The sequence below is a fragment of the Manduca sexta genome, chromosome 13 (assembly GCF_014839805.1).
Source record: "Manduca sexta isolate Smith_Timp_Sample1 chromosome 13, JHU_Msex_v1.0, whole genome shotgun sequence".
Classification (NCBI taxonomy): Eukaryota; Metazoa; Arthropoda; class Insecta; order Lepidoptera; family Sphingidae; genus Manduca; species Manduca sexta.
In genome coordinates, this window is record NC_051127.1 from 10,381,568 (window position 1) to 10,396,369 (window position 14,802).

The following is a 14,802-nucleotide window of genomic DNA, read 5'->3' on the forward strand; positions in this document are numbered from 1 at the left end:
GAGGGAGCACCTTAGTATTATAATGCTCTTTGGAGCACCTTTATAATAAAACATGTTCGGGCACTGTATGCCTTGAGTGTATGCCCATCAACAACAATAAAATAAACTGTTAAGACACTCGATTTTGCATATTACAATAGTCGCACGGACTGTCCGGACCAAATCATAGACGTGCTTCCAGTAATAGCAAATATAACGCGAATGCAATTAATTTTTTTATTCGATTAATCGGTCTCGGACGTCTATATTTTTCGCTGTGATTTGCTAGTGGTTTGACAATTGACATTTGTTTGTCTCTGGTTGACAGAACTGAATTTTGGTGAAATTCGAGAATTGATCAACAATTATCTTTCACCAATGGGCCAAAACAGCAGGCTTTTACAGTATAAAATATAATTACTTACAACAACTGCATCAATTATTCATTGTTGATTTGCGCTTCGCATGAAATTAAAACAAGGTAAGAAATTTGTTCGTTTTACTTATCTAATTTTATCACGTCGTAATAGAACCCGGTCTAAAATATATTTATTTAAAAACGTAACCCGTTTTACAGTTATATATTTGTTGTGTGCATATTGTATACCATAAAAAAGTGACTATAATTAGACTTCCCAACTAATTTCTATAGACGTAGATTGTCCTACTTATCATGTTCACTTTGAAACATACAACGATTTCTAACAACTGTCGCGACTTCTGTTACCTCAAAAAGAACTTCAATATGGATTAATAACAAGTTAATAGTGCTCCATCAGCCAGTACAAAAAATTTACAGTCCCTGAATGATATATGAAGTCAAAATATACTCACATAAAATATTATGTAGTGTCATATTGCAAAGAAACATGTCTTTATCAAAAACACAATAGAAAAAATCTCATTATCTTACATACAATAGTAGACTTATTTTTATCTCTTTCATATTTAAATTTACATCAGATAGTTCTCCCACACTATCATGTAAATGTAATGTTACTTTAAATTTTGCATTACAAATTTTTCTTCATTCATACTTTGGAAAGATGTTGGTGCGGAACTTAACAAGATCACTCTGGAATACTCTCCGATTGGAGAAGAGGTTTTTAGCTACAGAACCTGTTAAGCCTCAGCCAGATGATAAAGATGGATTGGATCCATTACAGGTATTAAACATTGTTTGACTCCTACAATATATTTTTATTCTATACACCAATAGGAATCTATAGGAATTAATGGACCCCTCACAATTATGTTAAATATAACAGTAAATAAAAATAGTTAATGCAAGTGTGACACAAACATTATTAATGACAAATTATTTAAATTACTACAAATTATGTTGAAGAATGTAGAGTGAGAGGCCCTCTTGCCAGATGGCAGAACAACTTACACAAGAGGGCAGACAACGACTGGATGCATAAAGCAGCAGACCAGGCTCTGTGGCATACCTTAGGAGAGGACTATGTCCAGCAATAAACTGCAACAGGCTGATGATGATGATGATGTTAAAAAATATTTGAAATAAGGATATTTCTAAAGCTATTAACATTGTTTGTAGTCTGGAAGTACCAATGCAATTCTTGTAAGTGATGCTTCATGTCTCGGTACATCAAAAACAAATATTTTTTTATAGAAGAAGTAAAATTTTGTCGACTAAAAAGTGATTAATACTGCTCATTTACAGCTACTAAGCTAATAAAGAAGGAGACATCTAAATTTTTCCTATACTTAGAAAATATAAATTGATGGTATGATTTAAAAAAAATGTAGTAAAATGAATTATTTGCCAAGAATGTTTACAAATATGATGTAATAATAGTTTTTGTTACAATTGTCTACATGAGCAATTAAACAAACATAAAACATAACTATTAAATTATTTCAATGTAATGGAAAATCAAGGCAATTATTTTCTAATTAGTCTGATTTTATTATATTACAAAGTTCATTTTCTGTAATTGTTTGACTGGTTTTTAAGTGGTCCCAGTAAATATAACTAATTTCTAATGAAATCTTGTAAACTTTAATATTTTTTATATGTCTGAACATAGGTGTTTTTCTTGCATGTTAACCATAAAAGATAAATAATTCAGGACAGAAATAGTTTGTCAAAAGTTTCTAATGTAAAAATGAATACCTTTAGTTTTATGATGTAGAAACCAATGATAGTACAATAAATATACTACAAGGACGATAATATTGGTTTTAGTATATGCATAAAAATAACATTGTTTTCAGTTAACTATTGATTAAACATTATCAATAGTTTAAACATTTTTATGACACAAATTATTTACTTGTTTGTCATCAATTACTTGGCAACACATTTGCCATATTAAACCAGTTTTGCAGACTGGTTTCCTTGAGGCGTTTGAATTAACAAGGCAGTAAATGCATTCACAGTGGCATTTTTTTATATAACACAACCAAATGTTAGTATTACATTTGAAATATTAATAATAATCAATTCATAATATTTCAGGCTGAAGCACTTGACAAAGATATATGCTTGCTAGTAGACGAAAAAGACAATTTCATTGGAACAGCTACAAAAAGAGAGTGCCACAAAGTTGGGACTGACGGAAATGTCTTGCTGCACAGAGCTTTTAGTGTGTTCTTATTCAACAAGAGGGGAGACATGCTTCTGCAGAGGAGAGCTAGCCAAAAAGTAATTATTGGTGTTATCTTTGTGTTTTAAAAGTTATTATGTTTTATGTACTTTCATAATACTAAGCATAACATAATTTGTAAATTTTTGTATATTGGCAAATTATGTTATGGACTTTGGAATTGATTTAAATGAAAGTAAACAATTTATTTTGTTAAACATTTATATAGCTGTATATCAACTTTGCTTAGATGGGATAAAGGAAACAAAAAAATATAAAATTGAAAAAAAAATAATTGGATGGACCTTTAATTTTAAATTTATTTAATGTGCCATATTATTCTCAGGTGACATATCCAGATTATTACACAAACGCGTGCTGCAGTCATCCACTGTATATAAATGAGCAACCCGAAGACGTTATTACGGCAGCTAGGCGCAGGCTTAACTATGAACTCGGCATACCTCTTGACCAGGTAAACTACATGTCTAAAAATATTTTTTAATTTTCACAATTTAGAAATTCTCTAATATTATATTTTCGCTAGTTGTAGTAATGATTATAATAAACTGTGGCATCCTTTCTGAATCTCTTTTTTACCAAAGCGGCTATTAATATGTTTACTGCGGCCCACACACATTTAAAGCAAGCAATGCTAGTGTAGGATCATATACTAGAAGTTTTATAAAAATAAACTATAAAAGTGCAGGACTACACCCCTAGCTTATTATAATGAGAATGACCACCACAATAGTGCTGTAGAACATGCCACATTTTGCATAACTGATGCAAACACCTGTTGTGTGAGCAACATGCTTGTCATGCTCATTTTGAAACGCTAAGTGTATGGGGCTGCACTAAGGCTCAGGTTCGCTACAAGACTGCAGGATAACATGCCTGGCGTGCAGATTGCCAAACGGGCAGTAATTCACTGTTTTGACGCTGCAGGCAATTTTTTTTTTAAATTGTATCAGCAATAAATAAATCGTTATTTTTGTAAAAAAATAAGTTTAATTAGTAAATTATTAAAATATAATACAGATGGATCCGGAGCAGTTCATGTTCATGACGCGCGTGCACTACCACGACCCCGGCGACGGCGTGTGGGGAGAGCACGAGATCGACCACATCCTGTTCTTCCAGAGCGACGTCAAAGTGAAGCCCAACTCTGACGAGATCTCTGAGTACTGCTTCGTGCCCAAGGCAGAGTTTAATGCGTAAGTATACAACAACAACCACTGTATTTTCTACAGATAATTATTATTTAATTCGTTTTAATAACTCTGTGTTTAACTCACGAGGTACTTTTAAAATTTATAATCATTTCAAATCGTACAAATACGCATGCGGTGTACAAGGCTTTATTTTTTTCACGCATGTAATCATGTTAAGTAAGTCGCTCTGTTGCATTTCTAATGCCTCAAACCTAATTTTTAACAATTTTGACCGTCACAGGTACCTACCAACATTAGAGGGACCGATAACACCGTGGTTCAACATGATCCGCCGTCATCGACTCAAACTTTGGTGGGACAATTTGCATCGCCTGAAGGAGCTTGCGGAACCCGAAAAAATACAAAAGTTTATCGATAAATAGTTATGACGATTGCCTTGAAACATAAATATTGTTTGTTATTTATTTTAAGCAATTAAATCATAAAATTTCATTTTCCGAAACTTAAATATGCACTGATTCACATTAAAGTAATTAGTTTGTTTATGGTCTAACGTATTTTTATTATTTTCTGTGTTACATCAGTCATATAAATTGTTTTTTTATTGGTTGTAATCGCAATATTAATTTAAATAATTTCTCATCCAATTCATGTAACAGAAATAATTTGTATAGTTTCTATTTATCTATAAGCTAGTGAATCAATGGTAGGAAGGCTTTATAAATATACATATTCTATTTTATCAAGTCGTGTATCTGTTAAAATTGTTTATTCATAAATCGGTTTCAACAACTCATCAGAGCTAAAATCCGAGTTGGAGGAGGTGATATATTTATTTTTGTTTGATTTATATCCAGCCGTCATCCATTGTAAAGTTCGGTTGCGCTTGTACTTTCTTTTCCGAAATACTTTCTTCTTGGCAGCAGGTTTGGAGGCCTCTGTGTCAGTCATGGAACGCAATAAATAAGCCTTGCACGTGATCTGATTACCGACGTGCAGCCCGTTACGGTATGCCGTGTGGAGGTAGCGCACGGCTATCACTTGCAGTATCTAGATGTCAACTATAATAAGTGATTGATCATCAACGTTACTAAAAATACAAGGGACATTTATCGGTCAAACACAGTAAAGAATGGTTTTGCGTAGTTTGTAAACTTACGTACCATTGCTATTATAATCAACGCCATGACAGCGTTGAATCGCCATGATACCGACATCATCTCGTTTATAAGTTTTTCTTCGCAACCAGCTTCCCATATCGTCAGCTGCTTCTAAAAAGTTTATATTATCACGGTGCACTTTGATCATGATTATAATTATGGATGCGTGCAGTAGATAGGCACCACATACATACGTTAGGGTCGTACTTGTAAATCGTGCCCGGTTGCGTCACACCATGATGGATGCACGGATACAGACTGTCCAATGAACAACAGCTGTACGGCACATTATCGGCTACAAACTTGCGGTCTGAACTGTAAATTATTCATAAAGTCAATTAATACAGTTCAGTTGGCATCAATAATAAATCGAAAAAGTGTGTACTCGATAAATTATAATTGTTACCTACATATAAATCATATAAGTAATTACTAACAATTTCTTGAAGTCCAAACTTTCACCAGAAGTAAACCATGGTATAAAAAACCATTCTTGAAAATTGACTCTTCCACAACAATGGAATCGAGTCTGCAATTTATCGATGGCTACTTTCGACGGAAGATGACTGGCGTAACGAAGCATCGCCTTAGTAATTCCACCTTTTATTTTAGCTGCACAATATAGAGAAAAGTTCATATACTACGATACAAAAAAAAATATATAGGCACGGGTGTCCAACACAACAAGAACTTCCGAAACCTGTAAAGACGATATTTATGATGCATTGACTATACATTGAACTAACGAACCTATTGTAATTATTACATCTAAAGCTTTTTATAAACTATCTGCACTAAACGTTCATACCTTTAATAATGGTCGATTGAAGTCCAGAATAAAACATAATCGACAAAAATATGATGATTATAATTATCAACGCCCAAACGTAATAATATAGGCCATTCGTAACGTTGTACTCTCTCTTGGGTAAGCCGGCTTTGAAAAGTTGATAAAGTCCATAAAGCTAACGAGAAAATTTATTTAAAATAAATGCACACAAGCAAACAAGAATATGAAGAGATTTTTTTATCTTTAGGTAATTCAGCACATTGGAACGGATAGGTATTAGCCTAGCGAAATGTAGGTGCACTAGTTGCAACTCTGTCTATCCCTCTCGTAAAGGCGTGAAATTAATGTTAAATGCAGGAAGATAATAGATTTCTGGTGCTTATCACTGTCTGCCAGGAGTAACATGAGGCGTTGGGCGACGAGGGTCACCAGTCGCCACCCATAGTCATACGATTCGTAGAGCCACACGCCTCTAGGGTTTGTAGATTTTAAATTTTAAATAGTGAATAAGCCTCAGCGCTTATTTATTCGTAGTAAACTACGCCTTCAGACCGAACTGGAAGTTTGACGAAGGTACACTTAATCTTATAAGATGTATATCTATACTTATTGCCCTTTGATGAGTGCTTTGAAGTAGGTATATCTGTCATCAAACTTGACCTATCACTGATTGATGCATCCGGAGAAGCACGCATAGGGCCACAGCATATCAACCAAGCAATTGGTAGATCAGGCAACTTTCCCCTCCCGCATTGCGCTAGGGCCTCGCCGACTCGATGAAGTTTTTCATCGAAATCTATACCTACACTTACCTCAATTACAACAGCTATAACTGAACCGCATGCTATAATAACAGGAATCGCATTACCATCCGGCCAGCAAACAAGATCTAACAAGGTGCCTTCCTCACTCCGTATACCTTCGGAAGTGTTCACCAGCCATATCAAATAAAATATTACTATAGGCATACATGCCATGAGAAGGAGTCTTAAATTATTAAATGATGCCCATGTTAAATACATTTTTTCTTCTACTCAGACGTATTCAACAGATATCTAATCTAACAATAATAATAGGAATGATGATAGTTAAATTAAACTTTCCTTGTTTAATATTCCTCAAGCTCTTTGAAATTTAATCCAAGGGCACATAGTATATTACTACGCTTTCATCATACGAAAAACTTTGAATATTATCACTCTGATTATCAGAGACCAATACTGATTATCACCAAAGAGAATATAATCACTACGTTTTAATTATCACTACCTATTGGCATCATTTGACAACACAAAAATAAGAAATATCATAGAGTAATATGCTACGTAAGAAGAAAAAATAAAAAGTGTTATCAATAAGCGCAAAGAGCAGGGTATAACTGGGTATAATACTCGTAAGCCCTTTTATCATAGGAGTGCCTTGAATTCTATCCGCGCAACACAATTCTCCAGCATTGGCAAAAGTATTAAATATCGCCATCTATCCGCCTAGCCTGCCTGTTCCAGTTCTCTGTCGAAGGACCAATCCCTCAGATATTATAAAACCTAACCAAAGTAACATCCATGGTCAAGACCTCCCAGCTCCCCGCAGGGCCGCCCGAAAGGCAGGTACACTCTCACTAACAAGCAGTAATGGAATTGCTCTTTGGTCATTAGTAGGTATGAATCAAAACACCTGCTCAGTACAGTGACAGTACCGCGGTATTGTCTGTCTTTCTTAGTAATTTTTTCATATCTATTTTGTTCTTTTTTTAAAGTAAAAGGGTCACACGGACAAATGGTTCGCCTGATGATAAGTGACTGCCACCTATATATACGTCTACTTGAGTTAATTCTCATAATTAAGATCATGTTTGTAGGTACTAGGCAGTGTTTACGTACTACGCAGTTTTGTTTTAGTACTTTATAATATGTGATATGCGTACACCACTATTATATTGCAATTGTCATATTTTATCAGCATCTGTCAGTTCAACAGTTGTTAAATGTCAGTGATTACATGAAAAATGTGTGTACTGAAACAAAAAAGAAAAGTTTAATTTATGTTTCGTTATTTATTTTGTTACAAGTTTTATTTTATTTTACCCTTATTTTGTGTTTTCATATTATGAATAAACAAATTGCTTTAAAAATATGGGTGATACGATTTTGCATAAGAATTATCTATCCAAAGTACAATTTTTACACATTCCTCGTTTTTCTCGCAATAAAATTTAGAATTTGGCACCAGAGAAAAGTCGGTACAAACAGAAACATGGATGTATTTGAATTAAAGAGCATTCCTCAAAATCTTTTGAATTTACTGGTAAAAGACAACTTGGAATATAATTTGCCCATCATCTTAAACAAATGTATCTTAATATCCAAAGAACAGTTTATACAGCTAGGTAGTGAGAATTTATTCTACCTAGACAATGGTGTACTATGGCTGGCTATGAAACTAAGTCCGGAGTGCAAGAAAAAACATAAAAACAAGAAAAGCAATAGTTTGGAAAATAGTATTTTGAAACTTAACTTTATGACCACAGAAATACATAAGAAATTGTGGGCTGATAGTACATTGAACAACATAAATAATTCTATAATAGTACCGGTTATTGGATCAAAATTATTGACAGATAATGTTGCTTTTACAACAGAAAATGAATTCCACAACATTGTATCATTATTTGACTTTAACAATAATGAAAATATCAATGTCACATTCCACCCAGTTCCTTCATTTGAATGCTCACCAAAGATCGCCGCAGAAGCTGAAGTGAGCTTGATATTAAATGAGTATGATCTAGCCAATGACTTTGTTAAAGAAGTGTTAACTAACTATTTTCAAGTACCAAAGTTGATGAGCGTAAATGACACATTCAGTGTACCACTTACCCCTACAATCACTGCTAAATACCACTACAAGTACTTAGATTTAGTTGAGTCAGCAGGAAAGCTTCACTTTAAATGTAGAAAATTAATCAGTGATGGGGAACCTGATAGTCCTCACAAGGCAGCAAACCATGACAAAGTTATCCGACCATTTTTTGTAGTTAAAGGAGCAAGTCACCTAAATTTAGGTGAAAATATACATGAGTTGAAACCAAGGGATCAGTACTTCAAACCACGAGAGATAAAAAGTATAATGAATTTACAACTCTGTCCAACTGGCCTGAGAGAGAAGTTTTTACAGATGCAGGACACAATAAGCCCATTTGTGACGGGTGATATAAGTAAATAATATCCATTGTAATTTTTTTTTTATGTATTATAAACTACAAAGATACTGACAATGATATATTGAAGAAATTTAATTCATACAAATGGAAATATATTAAAATAATTTTTATATTTAATATTGTTTCAGATGATTTATCAACATGCATGTCCAGTCCAATTATTCCAATGCTCTTCCTAACTGGATCTATTGGTTCTGGTAGACATTTATTAGTGAAAATATTAGCAAAATATAATGGTATGTAAACTGAATAACTAAGTTATACTAATTGTTTTATTAATTTGTATTATCCAGATCTAAACATTACATTTCAGGACTAAATTGTTTACCAATCGATTGCAATTCGTTGCAAAGTTCAACAGCAAAACAAACAGAGAGCAAAATCAATTCCATGATGCAAAAGGCAAAGGCAGCTGTACCTGTTATTGTGTTATTAGATAATTTTGAGGTAAGGTTAAATTACAGTTTTAACAGACCAGATGCAATTAGTAAACCTAATTACTATGTTTATAGTCTAAAACATTAAAAACCCTATAACTACACCCACACTGTAATACTATGACACAAGCAGAAATAAGGTATTTTATAATAGTTCAAAGTAAATAAACCTATTTTCATTTCAGGTATTTGCAGTAGACCCAGAAAATAATGAAGATTGTAGGGTGATGGAATTTTTCATGAATTCAATTGATGAATTGTACCAAAACTATACGAAACATCCAATTATATTCATAGCAGTATCAGAGAGACAGGACCTTAAGCCTAACATACTGCGAATATTCTTAGAAAGATTTCATGTATCAAGATTGAACGCACAACAGAGATACGACATGTTGGAATGGTTCATAAATGTAATGCAACTTAAAATTAATAAAGAGGATCATGTTGTGGAGTCAAATCAACTTGTCGGAACAGAAACAGTATTGACTCAAGAAACTAAAGATGTTCTAAGAAGAATAGCTGCTAAAACAGAAACTTTTTTGTCTGGGGATCTTGATACATTAGTTCATTTTGCTCTGAGAGAATCATATTTAAAACAACACAAAAGTTATAATAAAGTGAGAACAGATCCAGATTTAAGTTTTGTGGGAGAGGAGGACTTTAATTCAGCTTTGGGTATGTCTATAGCATATACTTACATACCAAATTTTATTATGAATATAATAAGCTTATTTATACAATTATTTTGTGATTTTAGAATCCATTAGAAGCCTTCAAAGTCAACATTTGGATGCGCCAAAGATACCAAAAGTCTATTGGGAAGATATTGGTGGCTTAGAAAAATTGAAAAAAGAATTATTAAAGACAATAGAATTTCCCATTAAATATCCACATCTTTTTAAAAACTCTAGCCTCAAGCGATCAGGTACATAATATAAAATTTATCATATTATCTATTTTATGTCATAAGCATATTGTTTGATTGATGCTTATTTAAGCTGTGGAGGTAAATAAGTATTGATTCTAATAATTTGATTGGGCAAATTTTAGTCCAATCAGATTATAGGTATAAAATGTTTGTTACTTATTGCATAATGGGAAAAGGTGTTCCTCTATTAACAACATTTGGAATGGTCCCCAAAGCATAGTTTATTTGTTTCAGGTATTTTATTATATGGACCTCCTGGATGTGGTAAAACATTAGTTGCCAAAGCAGTGAGCACAGAGCTTAATGTTAGTTTTCTAAGTGTGAAAGGACCAGAATTACTTAACATGTATATTGGTCAGTCTGAAGAAAATGTCAGAAAAGGTATCCGGCAGATGCAGTTTATTTATATAATTCTTATGAGATTAAAATCAACAATGTTTTAATAAAATAATTTCTTTTTTAGGTATCATGAATCATAATCCACTATGTACACAGAACTTAATAAAATACCAAATTAAACATCTGATATTACAATCTCATTAATTTATAGGTGCAGTTGAATGTTATCTTACAATCACAATTTAAGGTATTAAAAGGTGATCAATTATTATAATAAATATATACTAAATGTTAAAGTATTTGAGTCGGCGCGCGCGTCATCTCCGTGCATAGTGTTCCTGGACGAGCTGGATGCGCTGGCGCCGCGGCGCGGAGCGGCGGGGGACTCGGGCGGCGCCAGCGACCGCGTCGTCAGCCAACTGCTGGCTGAAGTAGACGGAGTAGCCAGCGGAGAAGGTAACAGGTTTCTTGTCACTGTATTCTTTTTAAACCATATATAAATATACTGTTCGCTAAATTAGAAAATACATACATAACATCGCCATTGTCATTCCTAATTAGTATAATGACGATCATATCATCGAAATATATTATGATTCTTTAGGTTTACAAATAAAAAACATGTTCGACATTGAAATAAAACTATTCAAAGGATATTTTCCACGATTAATTAATGGTGTTTTATATCGAAATATATTTATAGATATTTACTAGGCTACGTGAGAGCAAAAATTTCAATTACTTAAGGTGGTAGCTCAAGGGCCATTTTCATACATTTTGTTTCGGCTTTAATCTGGGTAACTAAACAAGTATTGGCAAGTAAAGAATTTAAATTCACGTCTAGTTAGTGATTAGTTCTCGCAGTTGAAAGAAAAACGTAAAAATAATTAATAATCATGGATATTTCGGCCTTTAAAATTTCGTCATATTAAATTTTAAAGGCCGAAATATCCATGATTATTAATTATTTTTACGTTTTTCTTCAACTGCGAGAACTAATCACTAACTAGACGTGAATTTAAATTCTTTACTTGCCAATACTTGTTTAGTTACCCAGATTAAAGCCGAAACAAAATGTATGAAAATGGACCTTGAGCTACCACCTTAATTATTTATTTTATTCTTATAACTGACCCAATTAGGCAATGAGATCGTTTCTTGACAACGGTGATAGATAACTTCTATCTAAATCATAAATATAACTATATTTCATATACATTACTCAAAAACTATATTTCAGATGCGGATACATCAAGTTTCGTCTTTATAATGGGCGCCACAAATCGGCCAGACTTGCTGGAGCAGTCGCTCTTGCGCCCCGGTCGCCTGGACAAGCTTATTTATGTAGGCCCATACAGTGGCTTAACAGAGAAAACCTGCGTACTCAAAGCACTCTGTAGAAAGTAAGTTTTTTTTAGTTTATTACATTCGATTATTATATAATATATTTTTTTTATCATGCTCTCTGATTCTACGTATAATTAAAAAGTTATTTTTTAAACCTGTTATGTATACATATCTTATTAACCTAAACTTAAATATCAATGTGTGTTCAACAGATACACACTTCGTCCCGAAGTAAACTTAGAGTCGGTGGCGGAAGCACTCCCTGATAAATGTACTGGAGCTGATCTGCTGCAAGTTGTGTCTACTGCACGGTCGGCGGCCGTGCGCGGTCTCGTCTCCAAATTAAATTCAGGTATCTTATGGCTATCAAGATCATAATATCATTCACACTGTCCTTTTTCGACTCTCGAGTAAAAATAATAATATTAAATTCATTGCCCGCCAAGAGCGTCGCCAGCCGATGGCCCAGGGGGGGGGGCAAGTTGAAATGGAGAATGAAAAAAACTATGAATTGTAGGTAAAGTTGAAATCACATGTTCCTCTCCCACTCCCCCACTCCCGCTTTAACAATAACATAGAGCAGAGCGTAAATGAACGTACCAATATTAGGAATGGAATTGGTGAATTCATTCGAGTTTTAGAAACTCTAGGTGGGGCAGTTGCCGTTGTTATTTCGCCTCTTTAGTTTTTTTTCCCCATCAGCTGTGTTTTCTCAATATTCAATAGTACCAATTAATATTTTTTGCTTTTGTTTTCAGGAGCCATCAAGGAAAGTGAATTAAATCCGAATTCAGTGGTGATAGGAGTGTCCGAACTGTGGCAAGGAGTAGACTCGTTTCGACCATCAGTCACAGACGACGAATTAGCGTATTATGAATCACTGGAGTCACAAATGTAAATAAAATTCTATGAAATGTTTGCCTGTTTTTTATTGCTCGACCCGTTTGATTGGTTAATTTACGTTTGATATTTAACTTTCTATCGTGTTGGTTCATGGTAAACGATTATAACGTACCAGGTGATCGATCCATGATTTTTGTTAAAATAAATCCTGGGTACACCTTATAAGTACAAATATTGTAAAATTTAGTTTGAAACATGCTATACCAATAAATATTATAGGTAGTTATTGTACGAAAAAGGATAAGTTGAATCTGCGGTTCGTCTGGGATTCCCCTAGATGCTTTCAACTGCACGCGCCGATGACAACTCATGTTATTGATAATACTCTACATATACCAAGAACGCATGTCATACAATTAAATTAAATAAAACTCCAATAAATGTTGATGGCTTTTATAATGGCTCGTTTTCTATTTCATATAATAGACAAACATAGAGTGATATTTCAGGGGAGCAGAGGGAAAAATATAAAGTGTATGACTTAAACAGTGCAGCGTCGATATATATGGTCACTGGACTTATAGAACTCAATAGAAGAGAATGCCAAATCTGTGCCAGTTTTAAAGGTAGTATGGCGTTATGGAATAGGGCGTTTGACTGGTATAACCAAAAAATATAAAACTGCTCCAGGAGATAGAATAGTGAGCAATAATGTTAAATCAAATACATTTTTTTGTTTTAAATGTATTGTAAATATTTTATTTAATCATTAAAATTTTTAATTTTTAATCTGGATCTCCCGAGGCCTAAAACCTGAGCCTAAAACAAAGCGATGCCGGCCGCCATTGCTAGTGACGTCATCGCTCATAAACATTGCATCATTCAAAACAATATTCTATTATGGCTATATTTAAATATTTTTGTAAAAAATATTATTCATAATAATTCATAAAATATTTTTTTTAAATATTTATGGATCATTGATAAATTCCTCTTCGGCGTATATTTGTTTTATAAAATAAGAATATATTTTATAAAACGTAAAAGTGGACATACGGAGCGACATAGTCGCGAAATAACGACCAAGCTCCTTAAATAAAGATGTAAAAAAAAGAAAAAAAAGAATATATTTGATTTTCTGTTCGCAATTTTTTTTCTTTTATATATGGCTACAATCCAAAGAGAATCTATACTATTATATAAAGCTGAAGAGTTTGTTTGTTTGTTTGTTTGTTTGAACGCGCTAATCTCAGGAACTACCGATCCAAAACGAAAAATTCTTTTTACGTTGGATAGCCCTTTGTTCGTGGAGTGCTATAGGCTATATATCATCACGCTATATTCAATAAGAGCGGAGCAGTAATGGCTAATCTCAGGAACTACCGATTCGAACTGAAAAAATGTTTTTGTGTTGAATAGTCCTTTGTTTGTGGAGTGCTCAAAGTTATATATCATCACGCTATGACCAATAGGAGCGGAGCAGTAATGAAACATGTTGCAAAAACGGGGAAAATTATGAGTTTTGAGAGCTTCCGTTGCCTGCGCTGCATAAACGGTTAAAGTTATGCAACAATGATGTATGACGGGATTGTTTCACTTAAAAAGTTCTAAAAAATTTATTATAAAACAAAGTCCCTCGCTGCATCTGTCTGCCTGAACGTGTTAAACTCAAAAACTACCCAACGTATTAAGATGAAATTTGGTATAGAGACAGTTTGAAACCCTGGGAAGAACATAGGCTCCCGGGAAACTACTACTTTTATAACGGAAAACTTTAGCCTGAAAAACTTAATAACGCGGGCGGAGCCGCGGGCAAAAGCTAGTTATAATATATGTGGAAACTACAAGCACTGTAATATCATTGTTTTGAGTTTGGTGATGACTCAGGTGGTGACAACGACATTTCTGGCAATAGTCTAGCATAGGGATTAGGGTCATGATTAAATTGTTAAGACATCGATATTCAATC

The 14,802-nt window shown here is 33.7% G+C and overlaps 3 protein-coding genes across 4 annotated transcripts; 2 read left to right on the plus strand and 1 right to left on the minus strand.

Annotated features, from left to right (window-relative positions):
* Window positions 1-263: 263 nt before the first annotated feature.
* On the plus strand, window positions 264-4,316 carry LOC115446908 (isopentenyl-diphosphate Delta-isomerase 1). The gene is made up of 6 exons (XM_030173742.2): window positions 264-460; window positions 1,026-1,145; window positions 2,465-2,650; window positions 2,938-3,066; window positions 3,633-3,808; window positions 4,047-4,316. The coding sequence occupies exons 2-6, from the start codon at window positions 1,026-1,028 to the stop codon at window positions 4,186-4,188; spliced, it is 753 nt and encodes a 250-aa protein (XP_030029602.1). The 5' UTR covers window positions 264-460; the 3' UTR covers window positions 4,189-4,316.
* Window positions 4,317-4,520: 204 nt separating this feature from the next.
* Window positions 4,521-7,022, minus strand: LOC115446907 (photoreceptor outer segment membrane glycoprotein 2). Its single transcript, XM_030173741.2, has 6 exons — window positions 6,529-7,022; window positions 5,735-5,891; window positions 5,364-5,538; window positions 5,121-5,241; window positions 4,930-5,037; window positions 4,521-4,816 (listed from the first exon to the last, which is right to left on the minus strand). Exons 1-6 carry the CDS (start codon window positions 6,736-6,738, stop codon window positions 4,535-4,537), a joined length of 1,053 nt encoding a protein of 350 aa, XP_030029601.1. The 5' UTR covers window positions 6,739-7,022; the 3' UTR covers window positions 4,521-4,534.
* A 649-nt stretch (window positions 7,023-7,671) lies between these two features.
* On the plus strand, window positions 7,672-12,908 carry LOC115446909 (peroxisome biogenesis protein 6). Of its 2 annotated transcripts, XM_030173743.2 has the most exons (10): window positions 7,674-8,930; window positions 9,065-9,172; window positions 9,250-9,383; window positions 9,559-10,051; window positions 10,134-10,301; window positions 10,539-10,685; window positions 10,941-11,099; window positions 11,884-12,046; window positions 12,203-12,342; window positions 12,749-12,908. In XM_030173743.2, exons 1-10 carry the CDS (start codon window positions 7,715-7,717, stop codon window positions 12,886-12,888), a joined length of 2,868 nt encoding a protein of 955 aa, XP_030029603.2. In that variant the 5' UTR covers window positions 7,674-7,714; the 3' UTR covers window positions 12,889-12,908. The 2 variants fall into 2 exon arrangements, with proteins under 2 accessions (XP_030029605.2, XP_030029603.2); XM_030173745.2 differs by lacking the exons at window positions 11,884-12,046; window positions 12,203-12,342; window positions 12,749-12,908 and adding an exon at window positions 10,768-10,854 and having other exon boundaries at window positions 7,672-8,930; window positions 10,941-11,045.
* The last annotated feature ends 1,894 nt before the right edge of the window (window positions 12,909-14,802 follow it).